Source organism: Suricata suricatta, chromosome 8, assembly GCF_006229205.1.
Source record: "Suricata suricatta isolate VVHF042 chromosome 8, meerkat_22Aug2017_6uvM2_HiC, whole genome shotgun sequence".
Taxonomy (NCBI): Eukaryota; Metazoa; Chordata; class Mammalia; order Carnivora; family Herpestidae; genus Suricata; species Suricata suricatta.
In genome coordinates this window covers 126,937,380-126,961,829 of record NC_043707.1, presented here as the reverse complement: position 1 = coordinate 126,961,829, position 24,450 = coordinate 126,937,380, and the positions used below count along the sequence as shown (strand labels likewise).

The window sequence follows — 24,450 nt, the reverse complement described above, 5'->3', positions numbered from 1 at the left end:
TACAAATCTGACAAAGCAAGACACCTTAGAGCAGAAAAGAGAAATTATTTTAGCATAGACAGATAGGCACTAAGTAACCTCATATTCTACAGTTCAAAGAATATAGGGATATGGCAAACTTTTACAATTAGAGCTTTGGCGGCCCTTTCTGCATGCTGACTCTTCTCCAGCGTCTCAGTGACACAGTGACACAGCGCACGCGGAGCCGTAGCGCGGGCGGGCTCTCACCACGCAGCCCTCGGCAGCTGCGTGAACACGTAACGGGGCCCCTCCTGGCTGGAGCGCGCTCTCTCTCTCTGCCCCATACCCGTCCCTTCCTGTAAATCTATTTTAACTCCTACTCATCAGACCTGAAGGAAGCCTGCCCTGATATCCCTCTGCACCGATTCCAGAAAGCTCCTTTGTTACGTGCCCCCTTAGAACTCTGCTCGTCTCCTTCAGAGCGGTTCTCTCAGTCTGTACTTGTCGGAAAGCCACGGGTCCCTGAAGTTAAAACTCTGAAGTCTATCAGCTGGGAGAAGACATTTCAATTTGCTTCTCAGTCCGTTTAAAGACTATAGTTAGGAGCCATAATTTAAACAGTGAAACAAATTTGAAAGCTATAAAAATGTTATAAACAACCAATATTACCTCAGGATTAATATTTTAAAGATGCTGAAAATTATCTTTAAACTATTTTTCATTGTTATCATCATCATCATCATGACATCTAATACCTTTTGAAAAATCTGTATTTATCAGATCAAGTTCTAAGTGTTTACCTGTATAGACTTCTCATTTAATCTTTATGATAACTCTAGAGGGTGGGCACATTTACTACCTCCATATAACACACGAGGAAACAGAAACGCAGATAGGTTATGTAAATGAGGTAATTTTCAGAGCATTAACTAAGTTGGGCCTCTAATGATATACAAGCTAAACATGTACAGAGACCACAGATGCTACCAAGATGAAGATAATCTGATATTTTCTCTTTGGTTTGCTTTGGATGCCAGAATTTTCTTTGAGGGCTCTACAAAGCCCACGCACTCTAATGCACAGTAAGGGGTTATTTTGAGAATATATTAAGAAATTCAGATTGCTTAATATACAGCAAGAGACCCTCATCACCATCACATTTAAGAGAGAATGGGGAAAACGTACGAATTGCTGTAAAGGGATAACCTGGGAAATGAAACCGGTGTTACAAAACTACAAAGATGCCTTTTTAAGATGCTGGTACGTTATCATCATGTGATGATTCTGGTATCTACCAGGGACGAGTCTCCTCTCCATCGTCCCTCCACATTTAAGGCCTCGCTCTTCCCCCAGGACGCATCAGGGCTCTGACCTGACTCCCGGGCCTTGTTTCGGTCGGCCTCCACACTGCTCCGCTCCACGTCCAGGCCTCCTGTGAGCTGCTTCACCGTCTCGAGCATCTCCCTGCGCTGCTCTTCCTGAGACTGGTTGTCCAACAGGTCTTTGCTGCTGCCACCTCTCATGAAAGTCCCGGGACGAGCTGCTGTGGGCGGCAGGGGCTTGTCATTCTTCTCCCTGCCCACGCTTCCACGACTTCAGAAGACAAAATGCACTTTTTCAGAAGAAAGACCACCCCATCCACTATGCATTCAAATTATAAAATAACATTAAGATTTGCTAAACGTATGTGAATGTTCACACACTGAATGACTTCAGATATGTGAGGCACCAATTCTACTTCAGATGATAATAATATAAACAAGTAAAATCAGTGCTTTCAGAGATTGTTATGTATGCTTTAGATTTTTTCACACATGTTAACGGAGTACTACTTAAGATTTTAAAATGCGATGGCAATTCCTTATTTTAGCTTTTTAAGTCTTTCTTTTTAAATGTTTTATTTTTTATTAATTAAAAAGATTTTTTTTAAATGTTTATTTAGTTTTGAGACAGAGAAAGAGCATGAGCGGGGGAGGAGCAGAGACAGGGAGACACAGAATCTGAAGCACACGCCAGGCTCTGAGCCATCAGCACAGAGCCTGACGCGGGGCTTGAACTCACGAACCACGAGATCATGACCTGAGCTGAAGTCGGACGCTTAACCGACTGAGCCACCCAAGTGCCCCTAAGTCTTTAATAAAGATGACAGTGATGAATGTATGATCTAAAAGAGCAAGAGAAATCAAGAGTACCCAGCAAACATGGTATCACTATCTTAGAAATTAGACAATGATATTTATTCAGGTACTTCAAATATAAGTAGAATATTTTGAGAACCAAGTAAAAGTAGTAGTTTTTTATTTTTTAAAATTCTTTAATGTTGATTTATTTTCGAGAGACAGAGTGTGAACAGGGGAAGGGCAGAGGGAGAGGGAGACACACAGTCTGAAGCAGGCTCCAGGCTCTGAGCCATCAGCACAGAGACCGACACGGGACTCAAACCACAAACCATGAGATCATGACCTGAACCAAAGTTGGATGCTCAACTCACTGAGCCACCCAGGTGCCCCAAAGTAGTAGTTTTTAAATGGCCAAAGTCACATGCTTTATTTAAGAGAGAATTTTCCTATCTTCCTAGTCTTTCTTTTGGACAGTTCCCACCAGTTGGGCAAGTAGCTCCTTGGCCCATAGCAGGTCAGGAGCAGGAAATGGGAAGAGCAGGGAAAGGACAAGACACACGGAAGCGTTCTAGCCTCTGAAAGAACAGACACAATTACTCAAAACGCAGAGCCATCAGGGGAAATCTATGGCAGGGCAAGGAGCCGCAAATACCTCAATGGCACAAATGACCAGCTGAGCCGTGACTAAATGTTCAACTGTGCTAAGCATATTTTGTTGTAGAAGGCAAGAGAACAGCAACATAGTTCAGAAAGTCTACCTGGCCAAATTGGCTACAATAATAAAAAGAGAAAGGTTGAGAGCTTAAAGCAACTATAGCTCTAAAAGTTCTTATGTCAAAAATTTTGAGGGGCGCCTGGCTGGCTCAGTCAGTAAAGCATGTGACTCTTGATCTCACGGTTCTAAGTCCAAGTTCCATTCTGGGTGTAGAGATAACTTAAAAATAAAATCTTAAGAAAATGAAAAATAAAAATTTTATTCTCGGCCATTATACTACAGGTCTTCATTCCTTATAAACCAATCAACAGAGCACTTGACTGTATCAATCCTATATGAATGAAAGTAGAAAGGAAGGCAGTACAGTACAGAGAATAGTGAGAAACAAAGGACAGCCTCACAGAGAACTTGAAGAACAGTGAGGCAGAGACATAGAAGGGTGGGCTGTCAGGCCCTGTAATTGACATGCTTCCGAGTGTTAGCTTGCCCAGAGCACCCTGAGGCCTTAGTTTAGCAAGCCCTCCACACGCCTCCAGGATGTCTGGATGGGTCTGGCTTTCTTAAGAAGCAAACTATTACACTGGAGCGCCTGTGTGGCTCAGTCGGTTAAATGTCTGACTTCAGCTCAGGTCATGATCTCACAGTTTGTGAGTTCCAGCCCCATGTCAGGATTTGTGCTGACAGCTCAGAGCCTGGAGTCGGCTTTGGATTCTGTGTCTCTGTTATCTCTGCCCCTCCCATGCTTGTGCTCTGTCTCTGTCTCTCTCTCAAAAATAAACATTAAGAAAAGAATCTTCAAAAAGAAACAAACTATTATATACTTGCCAGGTAACTTGCCCGTCCTTTCCACCCCATCCCAAATCTACCACCCAATTATGTTCTTGTCTCGGAAATTACAGAATGTGAAGATCAAAAGGAAAAGAAAAAGAAAGTCAACCTTAGGGATAAAAGGAATCCATGCACAGAGATGATAATCATAATATGTGTGAGCATCATGTGAGGGAGAGAGAACGGACATCCACTAGTAGGTCCGTCTTCAGTTACCGTGGAGAGTGGGCTTCATACCTGGTTAAGGTCCGTCGGGAATCAAACTCTAAAGGCGTAGATGATGTAGACCCTGAGGGTGCTGGAGGTTGCAAAGCAGAGAATCTGTTTAAACTGGAAGCACTTGACCGTAAGGCATCTATAGGTGTTGAGGATTGAGGGGGGGAAAAATACAAATCACATGACTAAAATGGAGCTTTTAATTCATCTGCCTCTTTAGGGAGGAAAGGGGTTTTGGTCGAGACTAGGTATTTCCTACAAGTCTAATACGGTGATGCCAATTTCCTGGTCCACAGACTATACTCTTAGAAGCATGACGTTAGAAGGAATTTGTCTGCAAAAAAAATTATTTTTTTTAGAAATCTTTGTTCATTACAACCATTTGATGCTTTAAAAACATAATCAAATTATCCTAGGCAGGGAAGGGGACGGGCGTGGTAGACAAGGAAGGAGGGAGACAAGCTAAAACAAAACAAAATACTGCACTTAAAAAAGTTAACTAATAAAGGGGCACCTGGGTGGCTCAGTCAGTTAAGTGTCTGACTTAGGTCATGATCTCAGGGTTTGTAGGACTGACCCAACACTGAGCTCCGTGCTCACAGTGTGGAGTCTACTTAAGATTCTCTCTCTCTCTGTGTCCCTCCCTTGCTAGCTCTCTCTCTGAAAATAAATAAATAAACTTAATAAATAAATGAAATTTAAAGAATCAAAGGTCAAAATTACTTAGTAGAAGGGAAATACGGAAAGCAAGTTAACATAGAAGTTTTATTCTTCTACCATTTATAAAACGTTAATGTCTTCTACATTCTACTGCATTTCCTCAGCTTTAAGAAGATGTGTTTGTGGGATGCCTGGGTGCTTCAGTTGATTAAGTATCTGACTTTAGCTCAGGTCTTGATCTCCCAGTTCATGAGTTCGAGCCCCACATCGGGCTCTGGGCTGACAGCTGAGAGCCTGGAGCCTGCTGCGGATTCTGTGTCTCCCTCTCTACCTGACCCTCCCCCGCTCACGCTCTGTGTCTCTCCCTCTCTTTACCCTCCTCCACTTGCACTCTGTCTCTCTTCTCTCTCTCTCACCAATAAACATAAAACAACAAAAAAAGATGTGACATTACTAAACTTTACATTAGGACTGAACATTTGAGTTTACTAAATGTTTACTAAACTAAACGTTACATTAGGATAAACATTTGAGTCCTAAGGTCAAATCTCTGAAAATCTGACTTTTGATAAAGATTTTGAAAAATATTTCAATCTAAGACCTTTACAACTCTCTTTTACAATTCTTTTTCTCAGCAGAATGAGTTTTCCTCTTCACTTGAGATCCCAGTAATTTTCTAATTATACTGAATTTGTGAACAACAACAAAGGAACCTAAGAGATTAAAGTCTTAAATAGCCTAATTGAACTAAAAGAATTCCAATATTTAAAATACCTGAAGACCCATATTGTGAGGGACACCAGTGAGGTTGGGCATGCTTTGTCTATAGATGTTTTCCTAAAGCCATTACTAAATGACGTGGGAACGCACTATACAGTGAATAGCAGACCACACCCAGGTTCCGGGAAGGGACGCACCACACTTACCGGTCTCGCTTGCCTTTGCGCCACCACTGCTGCCCTTTCCCCAACTGCCCAGCTGTGCTTTAGGTACCAGCTGAATTTTCTCATCAATTGTGGGCTGTAATGTAAGTGACCACAAGCCAGTATTATAGGCAACATTCTAGAATGCTTAATCTTCTTTTTCCCTTCAATGCAGTGAAAACCAACTTTAGCCCCAAAATAGTGCTTGGAATGCCAATTTAAGAAATAGAAACTAGGGGTGCCTGGGTGGCTCAGTCGGTTAAGCCTCCAACTTCGGCTCAGGTCAGATCTCACATTCATGGGTTCGAGCCCCGTGTCAGGCTCTGTGCTGACAGCTAGCTCAGAGCCTGGAGCCTGCTTCCGGTTCTGTGTCTCCTTCTCTCTCTGCCCCTCCCCTGCTCATGCTCTCTCTCTCTCTCTGTATCAAAAATAAATAAAACACTAAAAAAAAAAAAAAAGAAATATAAACTGGAGCCGCCCATATTCAAGTACCATTGTGGTGCCCCCTGAACTACTTGCTTGGAATCCAGCTTCCAGAGAGTAGTTTAGAACCACTGGTCAGGAGAACGCATTCAGGTCCTCTAAGATGATGTGCCGTTTGACTAAATGTAAGCAGTTTCTAATCATTCCTCTTATCCAGTAATGCCCAGTGATTTAAAAAAGAAGTAAAGGAATATATGAATTGTGTAAACTACAAAATTAACTCCTTAATCTCTTCACACTGTCATAAAACAGGTCAGAAGGCACAAAGATTTCACATTTTAGCAAAGCCTGATATAGGTGGGGACTAAGGATGGAGAAGTGGAATGGCAGCATTCAATATAGGGTAATAAGAAAAAAGCAAATATAGTATCAGATGGGAAGTTAAGAGGCCAGACTCTAAAGGGAAAACAACATTAGCACAAGTGAATAGAATTACAATGTAATATTAATTAGAAAACACATAGCACCAGTCAGGTACAATGTAGCTCTTCGTAACACAGGCGTTAATGCACTAATAGCAAGGCCTAGCTCTATGAGACACTTTCACACAAATCTCTCCCAGTTAAAAATGCATTTGTCTACTGGTTTTGAACATTTTCTAGGGCATTTAAGTACAGTATCCATAGTATAACTGACTATGCATAAAACTTAAAAAAACACCTTAAAATCTTTAAGAATATTCAGGAAATAATGTTGTAGTTTAGTATCAGCACTATTCTTTTTTTATAGTATCTGTGGGTAGAAACAGTATTTTAAAACACAAACACTGTTATTCAGCATGGATAACATTTTCAAAGATGTTGGGGCCGACGCTGGAGGAATTCTCTAAATGCGTAAGATTTTGGCTAAAACCATCTCGTGTTAGAAGTGGATGGGAATCGAGCAGTATTCAGCAATGGACTCCGTGCCCCGAGACATTAACAACTAGAAGAATGTACCAGAATCTCAGAGAATAGGATCCCAGCTGATTAAAATCAAGAAAGAAGACAGCAAATGCTCAATGCTGAAGCAGTACTTTGACATGAAGATGCAAACGACAGCCCATCTTCTTCCAATTTTCTCAAACTCTCTTCCTTTCTGTCAGTTACCTTCCTTCATCTGATGTTTCCGTGTTAGTCTTAGATCGTCTGTGGTATCCTACCAGCGGGCTGCCAGTTTTCAGAACCATGGAAAGTGTATTACACAAGGAAGGTTCAAATCAGACTTGTAAATGATCTGTATACCTACTGGGCTGTAGAAGTTTCTACTTTTATAATAGACAATGCCACTTTCTCTGTTCTCCAAAGTTCTTCACCCTACTTACGAATGATCAACTTCTGACAACATCTTCCCAGAGAAACCTCTTTCCCCGGACCATCCGTGGATTCTCAAGGGAGAGGAAAGTACTAAGTCTTTACCACAGAATGATTTCTAACAGTGGGTCCTCCTGATTTCTACTAGGCCTTGGACATGGCAAACTGTTAATTCCTTTCAAGTTAGGCTTAAATAGGTAGAATGCTTCTTCCCCAGAGCTAAGGATACATTGTATAAAAGCTTATAATTGACAATAGCTTCTGAAATATCTTTATTATCTCTTATACTAAGCATCTGATTAACATTAAGAATTAAACTAGACTCGGGGTGCCTGGGTGGCTCAGTTGGTTAAGCGTTGACTTTGCCTCAGGTCAGGATCTCACGGTTTGTGGGTTCGAGCCCCGGGTCGGGCTCTGTGCTGAAAGCTCAGAGCCTGGAGCCTGTCTCCGATTCTGTGACTCCCTCTCTCTCTGACCCTCCCCTGCTCACTCTGTCTCACTCTTTCTCTCTCAAAAATAAATAAAAAACATTAAAAAATTAAAGAAAAAAAAAAGAATTAAGCTAGTTTCTTCCCCCTTAGTAAACCTTCCAAGAAATAAAAAGGACTACCACCAGGACGAGTATGTAAGAATACACTGGTAAATACTGACTTGTAGCAGAGATCTGCTTTACAAAACCATTCCCCCATAAACAGTGCCACATTGCTATTTTATAGGAGCAAGAAATAATTCTGAAAGTCCCGTTCTCAGCTTGATACTAAGCTGTGTTGTAAATGTCAGACTCACCTTAGTGATTTTAAGGAATTTTGAGGGGTCTAGTACCCGACTATTCTTGGCCCCCTGTACGGTGTTCCATCCACCTTCATCCACTCTCTGGACACCTGCAGGGAGACAGAGTGAGTCAGTTTCTCGTAAACTCAAGTCAGTTTGACAATGAAAGAGTGAGCACTATTTTCAACTCAGCAGCTCCAATCAAAATCAAGGAAAAAGAAACCGTTAAAGCACTGCTGACAGTCTTTTTAATACCTACAACATGAACACGTCACACAGAATTACCGTGGAACATGCCTGACCGAGAGGACATTAACTGAGAAGACGAACAGATTTGGTGCTAGACAAAGAAGGGCCAGATCTAATGTATATAGTTCATGATTATAACACTTCGGATGGAAATTATTTATTAGAAAGTTATTTCACTTAATGGTGTTAAATGACACAGTATATTTGGACCACCCCCCACCCCAACCCACCTGTTTCTCCAACCTATCGACTACTCAAGCAGAAAACCCTGACTCCTATTTCTCTCACTCACACTTGGCACCCAATTTGTCAGCAAATCTTGTCGGTTCGACATATTCAGCATCTAGCTCTTATGACTACAAACACTGCCACTTTGGTTTTCACCAGCAGCACTTCCTTGATCCTAACAAAACCGTCTTCAGCAGCTTCTCTGCTTCTACCCTCACTGTTTGCATCATGGCGGTCAGCAAGCCCCAAATAAGAACAAATCATGTCCTATCACCTCTCTGCTTAAAAACACTTCTGCAATCTCTCTATCTCACTCAGATAAAATCCCAGATTCCTTACAAATGGCCTCCAAGCTCTAATTAATCCGGACACCTGCCTCTCAGGCCCCATCCTCCACTGCTCTCTATGCTCTCCGCTCCAGCCACACTGGTCTCCTTGCTATTCCCTGAAAATGCTACTTCAAGGGCCTTTTACTTACAATTCCCTTTGCCTAAAAACCTTTTCCCAGATAGGCCCCTGGCTTAATTCCCTCATGAATTAAGATATGCCCTTGGCTGAGGTCACAATCTCATGGTGGGGAGTTTGGGCCCCACCCTGGGCTCTGTGCTGATGGCGCAGAGCCTGCTGTGGATCATCTGTCTCCCTCTCTCTCTGGCCCTCCCCCACTCGCATGCTCTCAAAAATAAACATTTAAATAAATAAATAAATAAAATCGCACCTGTACCCACCAAGCCTGGCATCACCTGCTTTCTCCCTCTCTGCGTTATCTTTTTCTCTAGAAAAAGCGATCAGACAAAATTACGTATTTTATTTGAGTATTTATTGCCTGTCCCCCAGGTATGATGTAAAGCTGCACGAAGGGAGGGCCTTTACTTTGTGTCTCCTGTTAGGTGATGGGCATGTGTACGTGTTGAAAGAAAGACGACCAAACTGTCTTCCTAAAAGCTTCTCTGGCCCTCACATACGTGGCTGTCTCTGTGCTATCTGAGGTCACTGAGCATGAACAAACTTGTTTCTTGTTTGTGTCTTATATCCTAGTACTCCTTCCTCTGCAGTTGTTCTTTATCTGTCAATTTTCCAAGAGTCCTCTTCTTCCTTTAGTCCTCTGTAGACATCTTCCATGGACTGGGTTCTCTATCTAGTTCAATAATAAATAAGAGTCATTACGTGAAAAGCACTGCGCTAGGTACTGGGAGAGGGAGGCGAGGAAGCACGGCGTCCCACGGACCTTACATGTACACTTTCTTCCCTGGAGGATTCAGCTCTCATATGTTCAGTACGAGCTCTACGGTCTGTGCCCCCATTGCTAAGCTGAACACTCGACACACTGCACTTCTTTCCACCCTCACACAAATCCTAGGAGCCACTATCAGATTCGTCTTACAGATTAAGTGACCTGGGCCAGTCAGACCGCTAGGAGGCAGGAGAGCTGAAATTCGAACGCACACACCTGACTCGAGTCCACGCTCCCACCCACAGCACTGCCACGAGCTGCGGGGACTGCCGGCCAAGAGCCGGCCGGACAAGTGAGCCTTCCCCCCAGGACGCTCTCCTGCTCTCAAGATCAAGGGGCTCCTGAGAACACTGATCACTGCTTCTGAAGAAGGTTTCCTCTTCCAATGTTCTTAACTCAGTCAATGGAGTTTCTACTTTCTCAGGTGTAAAATGTCCTCCATTTCACCTTTCACAGTTTTTCCTATTTCTTCCACTTTACAATTATTATTACAACCAGGATTTCAGGAGGAGCAACATTTCCAAGTTCAGTGCTCCCCTTTGACTCACTGTGTTAAAAGCAACAGACTTCTTTCATGTACATACATCTGGCAGGACATTACCGCTTTCTTCACAGCCTTACACTGGCACTTTACTAAGATATCAGTCCTTAATCTGGCTCCATTCTTCCAGACAAACATTTTCCACTGATTCTGAACATTTACTTACATTTTACTTCAGTCAGGTTTGTCTATGCCTCTTTACAATATATGTTTATTTTAATTTCATGACTAAGATTATTCCTTTCCTTCCAAATAGTTTCCATCCCACCCGGACCCAGTTCAAGTGTGCCTTCCTCAAATAAAGATCTCTTCCAGCTTCCTATCTTTCTCTTCCTCCTCTGAAGTTTAACAATCTTAATTGAGAATACATTTCATACTTGATAACATCTTCCACGTACTTCACAAATGTGCGCTGTATTAGCTTGCCTTCGCAGGTCAACTGTAAGCTTTCAGAGCAAAGAAACGATATCTTCCCTTCTTGTGACAGCCCGCACCAATACCGAGCACAGAGAAGACGCTCAGTGAGTCTGGCTGATTACTGACGTTAAAGTAGTCCAAAAAACCATGTTTCATCCTGCATTCTCTTCCTAATTACCACTCGATCATTCAGTTTATTCTTCCTGATGTCATTTCATACCTAAATACAGAACGCTGAAACCTCGTCCCTCAGTCTCCCAAGTTCCCTAACACCCCCGGGGACTCCAGCCTCACCTGTTCTTCTCTTCTCTTTGGTCATGAGCTGCTGGACCTTCCTTTGCTCTTCCTGTTCTTCTATTTTAGCCTCTTTGTGAATCTGTTCAATAGTCTTAGGCCCTTGATCTGCTCTTCGAGACACCCAGTTGCACTATAAAAGGAGAAAATAACATTATCACCCAGAAAACAAAAATGGACATAAAAAATGTTTATACTTCTCACTGCCGTAAAAGTGTAAAATACACTTAAGAACTGTAGTACAGCAGTTTTTCTTCTGTCTTACAGATGGCAGTACATGCAGCTTGAGATTGAAGAACTGAGTTCATTTCACTCAGCACCGAACTCCTGTATAACGAACATTCCAAAGGCCAATGAATAAAAAGCTAGAGTGAAAGACTGGCCCAAATGTATTTTAAAAAGTTTCTTTAATGTTTATTTTTGAGAGAGAGAGAGACAGAGACAGAGACAGAGACAGAGAGATTGACTGATTCAGAGTGTGAGTAGAGGAGAGGCAGAGAGAGGGAGACACAGAATCTGAAGTAGGATCCAGGCTCTGAGCTGTCAGCACAGAGCCTGATGCGGGGCTCAAACCCACAGACAGAGAGATCATGACCTGAACTAAAGTTGGATGAGTAACCAACTTAGCTGCCCAGGCACCCTGCAAATGTATTTTTTAAAAATCATCTTGTGGGGTACCTGAGTGGCTCAGTTGGTTAAGTGTCCAACTCTTGGTTTTGGTTCAGGTCATGATCTCACAGTTTCCTGAGTTTGAGCCCCATGTCGGGCTCGGTGCTGGCAGCACAAAGCCTGCTTGGGATTCTCTCTCTCTCCCTGTCTCTCTCTGCCCCTCCCTGACTTGTGCTGTCTCTACCTCAAAATAAATAAACTTAAAAAAAAAATCATCTTGAATATTTGTAAAGAGGAACCAGAAGAGGAATCAAGAAATCTCAGAATTCTTTGGCCTTGCCTTAATCTGGGTTATTGGTACTTAGTTCCTATCAGACTCCATGTGGGCACTAAATCAAGGATGACTAGCATTTTTCATCCTCCTATATCATCATTCTGATATCCTGCAAAACCTCTCTGGCCTTTGGTTATCCTATTTAGGACAAGTCACTCCTTACAATTATACCTCTCCCTTTCCTTCTCACCATAATCCCGACACCTGATATAACAGAAGTAGTAGAGGGTATGGCTGAAGAAGTCTTTTTTTTTTTTTTAACTTTTATTTATTTTGAGAGAGAGACAGGAAGTGAGCAGGGGAGGGACAGAGAGAGGGGGAGACACAGAATCCGAAGCAGGCTCCAGGCTCTGATCGTCAGCACAGAGCCTGATGCGGGGCTTGAACCCATGAGCAAGATCATGACCTGAGCCCAAGTTGGACACTCAACTGACTGAGCCACCCAGGCACCCCTGAAGAAGTCTTTTGTATTTATTTACATTTGCTAGAAACAAGGAGCAAATAGGTTTGAAATCAGCACACAAATTCTGACTAGCTGGTAGTGGCTTTGGTAATAAAAAGGATTGTGAGGTCACATTTAACCTTAGCAAGATAAAGAACCATCAATGCTCTCTGGTCTGGGAACAGGGCAGGGAAGAGACAGGACCTGAGGACCTGCATCCACGTTCTCTAGCTTAGGGTCAGCCACAGTACATTCCCTGTAGGAGGTAAAATAAGAAGAGACAAAAGCGGTAAACACTGCACATGTTACGAGACACGAGAAGCAGCAGCACAGGGGGAAATACAGGAAAAACAACAGACATGATGATCTCACTGAGTCTCTACAGCACATGTGCAGGGTAGGCAACATCCCCATCTTAGAGAATAGGAATCTGAGGCTCAGGCAAACGAAAAGGAATCATTTTGAAGACGAGGACTCCTGAATATTTAGTAGCCTAAGACTAAATTTAATTCAACACAGTTCTAATTCAGAAGGGCTGATTTAAAAATGGCAATGTGGTTTGAGAATTAGCTTAGAGGGAAGAAGTCTAACAGGCAGGTCTATATGCCTTGTGTCCTTTCACACAGCTCTGTCCTGGAAGTGTGTCCACTCAGGTTCAGGGAGGCCTTCCTGCAGCATTAAGTTTTTACCCATGTAAATACTAGGACATGCTCTCCAGCCCAAATCCTCTGAGACTGGAATGGGGTGCTGGGTGGCTCAGTCCGTTAAGCCTCTGACTTCGGCTCAGGTGATGATCTCACATTCGTGGGTTCGAGCCCCGTGTCAGGCTCTGTGCTGACAGCTCTGTGTCTCCCTCTCTCTCCGCCCCTCCCCTTCTCATGCTTTGTCTTTCTCTGTATCAAAAATAAATAAAACATTAAAAAATAAAAACAAAATAAAAGACTGGAGTAGTTGGCATACATTTTCTTACTTACCAGCCTTAGGTCTATCACATCCTGCAGCATGAATCGAATCCTAGAGGAGGTTTTTCTTTCTTTCACAATTTTCTCCATCTGATTAAAATACTGGTCCATACGTGGCTGCAAGAGACAAAACTATTCAGTATTCCTGACTGAGGAATTCAAGTGTAATTTTTCCATTCAGAATTTTTAAATGGTCTACGAACACAACTTACAGCCAAAAGGTATGTGGTACAATTTTTAATTAAGCATACAACACCCAAAATAAAGATTACACATTCTGAGCAGCTGGCTGCAGTCATCTGACTGATTACAGGTAAACGGAATATAAATGGAAGTGTCATAATGCAGCCCCTGGAATCTTCCTTAAGAGAGAGGAGGCCTTATCCTTTGCCCATTTCCAACCTTCTCTGCTGAGAATAATAAGGACAAGGGCCACACGTTAGGAATGACAGAACGTCAGGCTGGACGACTAGACTATTTATCACCTTTGAGCCACCAGACCTGCCTCAGACTTCTTACCTCTGAACTTTACTTACATGAGTGAGAAATAAATCTCAAACTTGCCTACACCACTGATATGTGGGATTTCCTGTCACAAACAAACATAATCCCAGATGATTCAGATGTTATGAAACATTTCTGACATTATTTATTTGAAGCAGTTCTGATTTTCCTACACCTAATTTGGAAGGCACATTATGTTTAAACCACAATATTTTTTAATGATTTCTTTTGTTATGGTTAGATAGCCTTGTTGCTAATTAGAACATGTATCTAAGGAGACTACTAGCTCTGGGGCACCTGGGTGGCTCAGTTTAAGTGTCCAACCTCAGCTCAGGCCACGATCTCATGGTTCATGGGTTGGAGCCCCGCGTCGGGCTCGCTGCTCTCAGTACAGAGCCTGCTTCGGATCTTCTGTCCCCCTCTGACTGTGCCTCTCCCCCACTGGTTCTCTCTCTCAAAACAAACTTAAGAGAGAAAGAAAACGACTAGGTCTTCACCTCAGCAGCACCCTCCATCCTGCCCACAGCAGCGATTCTCCTCTTATTTCTGCCCACTACTTGTTATACAGACAAATGGCCCGTGAAATGGTCACATGGAGAAAGGACAAGAGACAAATAACCTGAACAATTCCCAAATTGGCTTTCATCTAATCTGGGACCCTCTTCACTTCTGCCTGGGATGGAAAAGTGGTTAGGAGCTCGAGGGCCACATGGTCACAATGCGAAGGGCAAAAGAAGAAAACGCAGCAGCCCAGACCACTGGGGCAAGATGGAACACTTTTGTCCACAGTTCCGACCGAGGCCCCACTGGCTGCCTCAGAGACCGTGGGCGTTTACCTTTGCCTTCTCAAAGTCCAGGTCTTTGCCAATGGTGGTGAGCAGGCGACACAGGCACTCCAGGGACTCCTCATCATGGTTCTTCAGCAGCTTCACCACACAGTCATGCATGATGGCTTCCGTCAGCATCTTGAGTTTAAAGAGCTCTCCAATAAACTTGATGTTACCAATGGATCTCCGCCGGGCTTTGTCTTTAGCTTCTTCTAGCTCATCGTGAAGCCTCGTCCTCTCCTCTGGCTGTTATATAAGGAATGGCAGTAGAAGCATAATGATGATGACAACTGTATGGCCCAAGAGATGCTAAGAACATGCTGGCTCTGACTCACAGTCTTATCCTTGGTGGGGTCAGGGGTACCTTCTGAGAATCTGACAGCAACCGTAGACCTACTCTACTCCTCAGAAAAACTGAACTACACCCAAAAGTTTGCATCTATTTCAGGAGCTTTCTGGAACTCAGTGACCTCTCTCAAAGCTTGGCTCTGAATTCCTGTCTAAGAAGGCTGAGTTGCTCAAATAAACAGCACGAAAAGAAATAAAGCACTCCCCTAAAACTCAATATTATATCTCCACATGAAAAAAAGGCTGCAAGACATCTACTGAAATAACAGGGAAATGTAGCTGGTTTCATGAAAATTCTATTTGATAACACTCAGAAGCACAGGCACACTGTTTTTCTGTGAAAATACTCACAGCACTGGCAGCCTCAAGTTCTTTCTGCTTCTTTTCAAAGACATCATCATCTGCTTTATCTTTTTCAAACTCCTTCTGGCAACGGTTCAGGAGCAGCTTCCGGAAATTCACTGTGTTCCCAGGTTTGTCTGCCATGGGTACTTTCAGCTGCATCCATACAGGAAAATGCAAAAACATCAAGATTACTTAAGACATTCAAAATACCTATTTTCTTCATGGTACAAAATAAGGCTAACTGAACTACAGGAAAGCATCTAAAAGAGGTACACGACTTAGCTTCAGGCAGTTTGTGCTTAGTGGTAAGATGTCTTAAATTTTATACAGAAAAGATATACATTCCTCTCATATAAGTGTACTGTATCTTTCATGGCTGATTGTGCCTCTAGTTGACTTTGAAATCCATGTAATATTATAACATCTATGACTCTGCTCTTACTTAGACCTTTGTAACCCTATAGGGTTATTACTTTTGTTTTTCTATTACCACGGTAGTAAGTTTAAAGGAACAAACAGAAATGACATAAAGCAGGGGACAATTTCATGGCTATAGGAAAACTGTTGTGGGTAGGATCCTTATTCTAAAAAAAAAGCAGATGAGGGGGACCAACTTGAGGATTTTTGAGATATCATCTTCAGGGGGCCGTCATAGCTGTGATGCTGATACTTACCTTGCCTATCAATATACTACATTTACTGATTATCCTTATGTGCCAAAAGAAAATACTAGTTTTCCAAAAGTTCAATCTAAAAAATGGCTACCTTAGAAACATTCTTTTGATACACAGGAAGACCCAGACTGGACTGGGGTAGACCACTGGAGGCAGGATGTGTACAAGGTTTCCAATCCAGTCTCATAACTGCTTTCTAGTAACAGCAATAGCTGGCATCCTAAAGGTTACTGTGTTTAACCAAACACAGAGACGTTCTTATAATAAAGTGAATTGGTGCAATGATTGACTAAAATATGCCATTTTATAGTTGAAATGCCCCGGAGTGCCATTCTGAACAGCTATTGTGTAACACAGCAAATGATTTTTCTGGAATCACAAAGTGGGTCCCAAACTTCTGAAATGCATGGTCTTTGCCCTAAGTTTAATGGGAGAACCTGGTAAAAAACAGAATGCCCTGTACTTATTCTCACAAACAAGTTAAAGTTACCAACCACAATGGACTTGGGAGAGCTGCTGATGCAGGCTGAGTGGCTAGAGAAGCTTCCCGAGAACGGACTGCTGTGATGCTACCTGGGTCTGTGCTGGAACGGATGGATACACTCCCCGAGAGCTTCCCTATGACACATCGAAGACCATCTAGCAGACCAGTTCTTTAAGATTTTATTTTTAGGTGATCTCTATACCCAACGTGGGGCTCGAACTCACAACACCGAGATCAAGAGTCACATGCTCCACTGACTGAGCCAGCCAGGTGCCTCAGCATGTTCAGTTCTAATCAACCAAGAGGGCAACTGTTTTATTACACTTTTTATCCCCCAGCAGGAAATACTAACTCAGGAAGAGGGTGAAGATTACCAAAAATTTTTTTTGACATGCATTAAAAAAAAAGTTAAGATGCCCTTATACCTAAATTCAGGACATAAAAATGCAAATGACTGCAGATCATATCAGGCAGGCCTACTTCACAATTGCACATGAAAGCAGGCATTTAATCAGCCTTCAAGAAAAGAAATGCGGGGGCCCCTGAGCGGCTCAGCAGGCTAAGCACCTGACTTCAGCTCAGGTCATGATCTCACTGACAGCTCAGAGCCTGGAGCCTGCTTTGGGTCCTGTGTCTCCCTCTCTCTCTGCCCTTCCCCTACTTGTGCTCTGTCCTTCTCAAAAATAAAAAAAACAAATAAAAAAGGACTAAATTTAAAAACAAAAAAGAAAGAAAAGAAAAATGCTACACGAAAGCAAAGGTTTTCCAAAGCAAAAGCCAAAAGTGGACTCTATTTAGGTCCCAGAGCACACAACAACGCACTACAAAAGAGAACCAAAAAGCATGTCCACAAGCAAGGTAGTATATAACAGAACAACATGACCCGAGATTCCAGGACAAACGAAAGATTTTAAAAATCAGCAGAAGAAAAAACCAGCAGTTATTTCCAGCTTACTGTTTGCTAGGAACACAGAAAACCAGCCAGATCTACCCAGCTTTTTGGGAGATTTACCAGTATCGTTTGTATTAACCCTACGGGAATAACCGGTAAGACAAAAATCACCTAGGCCGCACTCTATCAGCTCTAAAGAGACGTTTCTTGTATTACGGATTGTACTGTGCAGAAAACGGAGAGAATGTGGACAACAGTAGGAAAATCTGAGCCGCTGTCTCACGATGAGAGGGACCAGAACTAAAATGAATCAAAAAGATTAAATAAATATAACTTGTGACAGTTTGGTTTACAGGAAACAAGCAGAAATGACACAAGGCAAGGGTGAGCTTCCCCACAGGGAAAGTGTAAAAAGCTAAACCTTTTAGGACTTTCCCACAGGGAAGGCTATGTTGAAAATGTTGGGTTAAAGAACAGAAGAAGGGAGCCTGGGTGGCCCAGCTGGTTCAGCGTCTGGCGCTTGATTTTGGCTCAGATCATGATCTCACGGTTTGTGGGGTTGAGCCCCATGTCTGTTGGTGTAGAAGCTGCTTGGGATTTTCTCTCTCCCCCTCCCCTGCTCAAGCTCTCTCTCCCCCTCCCCTGCTCAAGCTCTCTCTCCGTCTCTCTCTCTCTCTCTCAAAATAAAAAACTTTAAAAATAGGAACAGAAGATACATATATTTACTTTTAAACAAAATCATTCTTTTCTTTAAAATGTTTATTTATTTGGGGGGAAGGGCAGGGGCAGAGGAGAGGGACTCCCAAGCAGACCACATGTTGACAAGCCTGACCCCACAAACCATAAGGTCATGACCTGAGCCAAAATCAAGATTTGGATGTTTAACCAACTGAGCCGCCCAGGCGCCCCTAAAGGCGACTGAAACCCGGGCTTCAGTGTCATCTTCTAGAACAAGGGAAACACAATAGCTGCGTCTAACCCAGAGCACGTCGAGCATCTAATGAAGTAGGTTTAGTGGAAGCACTCTGGAAGTCACAGAAAAGGATCGGATATTTGAAACACTGCAGACTAAGCTTCAGTCTCTTCTTCTGCAAAAAGAGAAAACTGGCCCACTAAGATGCTAGCAGCCATCACCAAAAATGTCTCTAGACATTGTCCAATGTCCCCTGAAGAACAAAACCACCCACGGTTGAGGACCACTGAGCTAGTCGATTGTTTAAGATTCTACCATTTAGTGCTCGAATCCTTTAGAAGTATAAAAGCCCTATGTAGACAAATTCCTAACTTTCAGAGAAGTAAGGGAAATAGGGATAATAGAATAGTTGTGAAGATCAAATGAGTCAGATGTAAAAGTTCAGCATCTACCACAAATAAAACACTGCTATCATTCCCACTATCCTCACTCTTACAACTCATGGCTATACTGTGTAGCTGGGTAGGTAGCCATAACTAGATTCTGCTACATGGGGTGACCAACACTGATGATCCAGGACAAGCGTCACAGTTCTACACATTTCTCACAATCATGAATCAGGTCAAAAACCTTGCAATTCAACCTGTGGTGTCTTGATAAGACACATTGACAAGGACAATCAAGTTACTTAAATAACTCAATGAATACAGTGGACAGAAAGAGAGCACCTCCCCTACATGAAAGTTTAATTTTTTATTCACTGTCTTCAATTTCTCTTATTCAATTGCGAGGTGTCATTTATCAAATTTATGATTATCTTGGGAAAAAAAACAACAAACCCAAAACAGTGCCCATTGGCAAGAAAGTCTGAGAAATGTTTCACAGAGTAGATCCTTCTTGTTTGATTTCACAAGAAACAGTAGAATAGCAAATAGAAGGAAAGAAATTTGCTTAAACGGACATTAGTGAGACATATTAACATTTCAATTTTGGCCAATACTGGCCCAAAGACATCCATCTTAAAAAAATAATGAGCTAAACTCCATTTCTTTCCTTACAGAGTATAAAATAATACGGTGCACGTTTAAGTATTTATCACCCAACTCTGTTAAATCTTAGTATTTTGCCATATTTGCTTTAGTTCTTTTACTTTTTCTAATTAAAAAAACTTGTTTTAATGTTTTATTTATTTTGGAGAGGAAGAGAGACAGTGTGAGCAGGGGAGGGTCAGAGAGAGAGGGAGACACAGAATCTGAAGACAGGCTCCAGGCTCCGAGCTAGCTGTCAGCATAGAGCCTGATGCGGGGCTTGACCCCATAAACCGTGAGATCATGACTTGAGCAGAAGCCAGACACTCAACTGACTGAGCCACCCAGGCGCCCCAGATCTTTTTACTTTTTAAGAAACATTAGAGGGGCACCTGGAAGGCTCAGTTGGTTGAGTGTCCAACCTCAGCTCAGGTCATGCGTGATCTTGTGGTTTGTGAGTTCGAGCCCTGCACTGGGCTCTGGGCTGACAGCTCAGAGCCTGGAGCCTGCTTCAGATTTTGTGTCTCCCTCTCTCTGTCCCTCCCCAACCTGCACTCTTTCCGTTTCTCAAAAATAAACATTACCAAAAAAAAAAAATAAATAAAATAAAATAGAGCTCAAGGGCACACAGAATTTTTCCCCCTCTATTGCTTACGTTTTTAATGATTTAAGTTTCAGCTCAATGAATTATGACAAGCCAAACTCACACGAACACAAGGCATAGCAACAGGTTAAGGAATAGAACACTGACAGTCTCCGAGAGCCCTATTGGAAGTTTCCTTACAAAGCAGCCCCCAACATCACTCTCATTATCCTGTATGTTAAAATAACTACTTTTATTTTACTACCTAAACATGCACTCTCATTTATTTTTGTTGCACCTTTGAACTTTAAGTAAACAAATCACACACACAGTATGCATTTCTTTGAGGACTGGCTTCTCTTTTGAAAGTTTACTCTTGTGAGATCCACCCATGTGTACTTAGTAGCAGTTTGTGTTCACTGGGCTGGTGTGAACGTGCAGTAACTGAGGCACTCTACCACTGATGGACAGTGTTTCGAGTTTTTCTCCACTATGAAAAATGCTACTAACATTTTTGCACATGTTGCCGAGTATATAAGAAATATACATTTATTATTTATCAGTTGGGGACATACTTAAGAATGGAAATGCTTGCGGGCGCCTGGGTGGCTCAGTCGGTTAAGCGTCTGACTTCAGCTCAGGTTATGATCTCACGGTTCGTGGGTTCAAGCCCCAAGTTGGGCTCTGTGCTGACAGCTAGCTCAGAGCTGGAGCCTGTCTTCAGATTCTATGTCTCCCCCTCTCTGACCCTGCCCTGCTCATGCTGTCTCTCTCTCTCTCTCTCTCAAAAAAACAATAAAAACATTTAAAAAATTAAATAAAAAAGAAGAATGGAAATGCTTGTTAAAGCAGAAAAGTCAGCTTTGACAGCTGAGGTCTTTTCCAACGTGGCTGTGAGCACTTACATCCCCACCAGCAGTGCTCGAGTGTTCTGCCTCACGGATTGCCGGCTCCGCAGAGGATTAGCAATCGGGAGTAAAGGCGTAGCTTTAGATCTAGCTGGTTAATGTCATATTTCTTGGTCATTTGGATGGCTTTTGGTGAACTAACCTTAGACTTAAGTCAACTGTTTATTTTATAAATTAAAAAAAATTTTAAATGTTTTTTATTTATTTTTGATACACAAAGAGACAGAGCATGAGCAGAGAGAGGGAGACCAGAATCTGAAGCAGGCTCCAGGCTGTGAGCTGTCAGCACAGAGCCCGAATCAGGGCTCGAACCCTCAAACGTGAGCCACAGTTGGAGGCTTAACTGACTGAGCTGCCCAGGCGCCCGTATTGTTTATTTTAAAAAGTTATTCTTTTACTGATTTCTATTAGCTTGGAAAAATATCTAATATAGACCCTTTATTGGATTGTGTTGCAATTATCTTTTCCTAATACATGATCTACATTTTTACTTTCTTAATGACATCTTTTGATGAAAACATGTAAATTTTTATGTAGTCCAATTTACCATTCTATTCTTTTGTACACAGTGACATTTGTGTCTGAAGAAACCTACAAATTATTACTCTTATAAATATCTACCTCCAACTCTGGTTACTTTTAATCTTTTGTTGTAAGTAGTTTTACAATAACCAGTCTAAACATTTTCCTTCCTTCTTACCTTTATTAAAAAAATTTTTTTAGCATTTTATTTTATTTTTTGAGAGACAAGAGAGAGACGGAGCATGAGTGGGGGAGGCACAGAGAAGGGGCGGCGGTGGGGGGGGGGCGGAGTGGGGAGGAGACAGAATCTGAAGCAAGCTCCAGGCTCTGAGCTGTCAGCGTAGAGCCTGATGCAGGGCTCGAACCCATGAATGTGAGATCATAACCTGAACCAAAGTCGAATGCTTAACCGACTGAGCCACCCGGGTGCCCCTATTTATTATTTTAAAATTCATGTTCGAGGTTTATAGTAAATCATTCCAATCTGTGGTTTTACTATTTCAGTACCTTTAAAAATTTCTCAGTTATTTTCTTCAACTATTGCTTTTCCTGTCTCCCCTTGGGATTCCTAGTAATGCAAAGTTTGAGCTTCTTGAATTTTCTCCATTGTTTATCTTCCCTTCTGTATTTTCTCTTTTTTTTTTCTTTATTACTTTTTTTGGTATCTCTGTGCTTTATTCTGGATTCTACAGACGTATCTTCTTCTTCATAATTCTTTTCATCAGCTGAATCTGATCTAGGGCTATTAAACCAATCCATTAAGTTCTGGATTTTATTATATATTTAGTTCTGTCTGGGATCTCTATTTAGTTCTTTTGATACTTTCTCATTCTCTGTTGAAAATTTCAATCTGTCTTTATCACCTTGAACATAATGATGGTCATTTAATGTCTATGTTTGATACAGCCAGTATCTGGAGCCCCTGGGGGACATCTGTTTGTTGCTGGTTTTCATTCATAGTGCCTTTTTCCCTTGTGAGATTTATTATTTCTAACGATGTGCTGGACATTTTATTTGAAGAATTGTTCACAGAAATAACTACAGACTAATAAGATAGTTTCTAAAAAGGATTTGTGCTTGCTTCTGCCAGGTACCTAACAGGCACTAACACTCTGAAATCACTATAATCCGAACTGCAGGACTGAGATCATTTGATGTTGAGCTACATACAGTACATGTGAGACCAGGTCAATTTCTGATTCAGCCGTTTCAAGCCCCCAATCCTTTGGAACCCCCACCTAAAATACAGGGGCTATACTGGAGCTTCTTGAGCCACTCTTTCGGTGAGCGCTGGTCCCATATTCTATCCTCTTAGCCCAACAAGTCTATGAAAAACAAGTTTTTCAAGATGTTTAGTTGCCTCTTCTAGGGGGAGGTTTTACTAAATGTTTCCCTTTTCTTTGGATTTCTAACTTTTCTAAGATTTTAGCCTTAGTAATTCTTTTTTATTTAAATGTTTATTTATTTAGAGAAAGAAAGACCAAGTGTGCACATGCATGAGCAGGGGACGGGCAAAGACAGAGTAAGAGAGAATCCCAAGCGCAGAGGCTGATGTGGGGCTCAATCCTACAAACCATGAGATCATGACCTGAGCTAAAATCGAGTTGGACACTCAACTGACTGAGCCACCCAGGCGCCCTAAGCAATTCTTTATCTGTCATTTAACTCTCTGAAGCTTTCAAGATTTTTGAATATTTTGTAACCAACTTTTCTAATTGTTATTATCCATGGAATGCTGGTCTAGATCACCTAACTTGTCAATACTAGAAGTCCTAAGACTTACTCCTGTGTACTTTTCTTTAATCTTACTTCCATTCTCTCTTACCTTGAATTTGATCTTTGGTATTTCCATTTGGTATGATTTTATTATATAGGTATTTCATATGAACAAGTTTCATTTCGCATATTATAAATAATTACTAAATGTCATACTGTTATTCAGCACTATTTTTGAGGCTGACACATGCTAATACATTTAGTATTAGTTCATTAATTTTAACTGCTATGTATGTATATGCATTACTATTCAAATCTACCTACCAAATAAATTGCCTTATATACTGTCTTATTTAGACTTATTTCAGTTATTTCCTATTATTATTAAAGTCAAAACAAAAAAATAAGTATTCGTAAAAATGCTTCTGTACATCTGGTAATTTTCTGGGGCATAGTAAATTCCTTTTTTTTTAATTTTTAAAAAATGTTTTATTTATTTTTGAGACAGAGAGATTCAGAACATGAACGGTGAGGGGCAGAGAGAGAGGGAGACAGAATCGGAAGCAGGCTTCAGGCTCTGAGCTGTCATCACAGAGCCCGACGAGGGGCTTGAACCCACGAACGTGAGATCATGACCTGAGCTAAAGTCAGAGGCTTAACCAACCGAGCAACCCAGGTGCCCCATTAAATTCTTGAATAGTATATGAACATCTTCAACATTCATGTCTAAGTACTCACAGAAGTGAAAGTGACTGCATCTGTCAACAGTTTTAAATTATTTCATTTTTTTAATTCTAACAAGTGTGACCTGTACAGAATTGTGGCTTACTTGTCATTTCCCTAATCATGAATAACACCAAATATCTTTTGTTAAATTCATCACCAATGGATTTTCATTTCTATAAAATGCCCATTGTTTAGTTGGGCTGTATTATTTTATTTTCCTCCCTAATTCTGTATTATAACATTTTATCAGTTACATGTATTCCAAGTAGATTCTCGATGCTCTGGCTTTATCTTTCCATTTTATGTGTGGTATAATTTGCTGCACACCAATGACTGTAAATTTTAACAGTCAGATCTGTTACTTGTTTTGAATCTTAATCTTGCTAAGGAAATTTTTCCCTCCTCAAAAGTTCATGAAGATGGTCTCTTCAATTTTCTCCTAAAAGATTAGTTTAATTTCTTAGTTAGATTTTCTTTATTCTGACTATCTGATTTTTATATTGACTATGCAGTAGGAACCAATGACCCTATTCTCATTGCCCCCTTTGACTTCAGGCCCTCAGTATCTCCTAAGTACATCAGCCGTGGGCCTGAAGTCAGGACAGCGGTCACCTTTAAGAAGGAGGGTACCGTTCTGTTTCCTGACCAGGGTAGTATGCATGTATTCTCACTTGGTTGAAATACACTGAGCTGTACACTAG

At 41.6% G+C, this 24,450-nt stretch overlaps 1 protein-coding gene across 5 annotated transcripts in view; it reads right to left on the bottom strand.

Annotated features, from left to right (window-relative positions):
• The window catches only part of EIF4G3 (eukaryotic translation initiation factor 4 gamma 3), a 151,151-nt gene that overhangs the window by 30,115 nt on the left and 96,586 nt on the right, over positions 1-24,450 (bottom strand). For all 5 annotated transcript variants that reach the window (XM_029948756.1, XM_029948757.1, XM_029948758.1 and 2 more), the window contains 8 exons: positions 15,310-15,456; positions 14,620-14,856; positions 13,292-13,396; positions 10,933-11,065; positions 7,985-8,079; positions 5,427-5,520; positions 3,862-3,979; positions 1,334-1,554 (listed from right to left, as the gene is read on the bottom strand). In XM_029948756.1, coding sequence (XP_029804616.1) covers positions 1,334-1,554; positions 3,862-3,979; positions 5,427-5,520; positions 7,985-8,079; positions 10,933-11,065; positions 13,292-13,396; positions 14,620-14,856; positions 15,310-15,456 — 1,150 coding nt within the window. The remainder of the gene's footprint in view (positions 1-1,333; positions 1,555-3,861; positions 3,980-5,426; positions 5,521-7,984; positions 8,080-10,932; positions 11,066-13,291; positions 13,397-14,619; positions 14,857-15,309; positions 15,457-24,450) is intronic.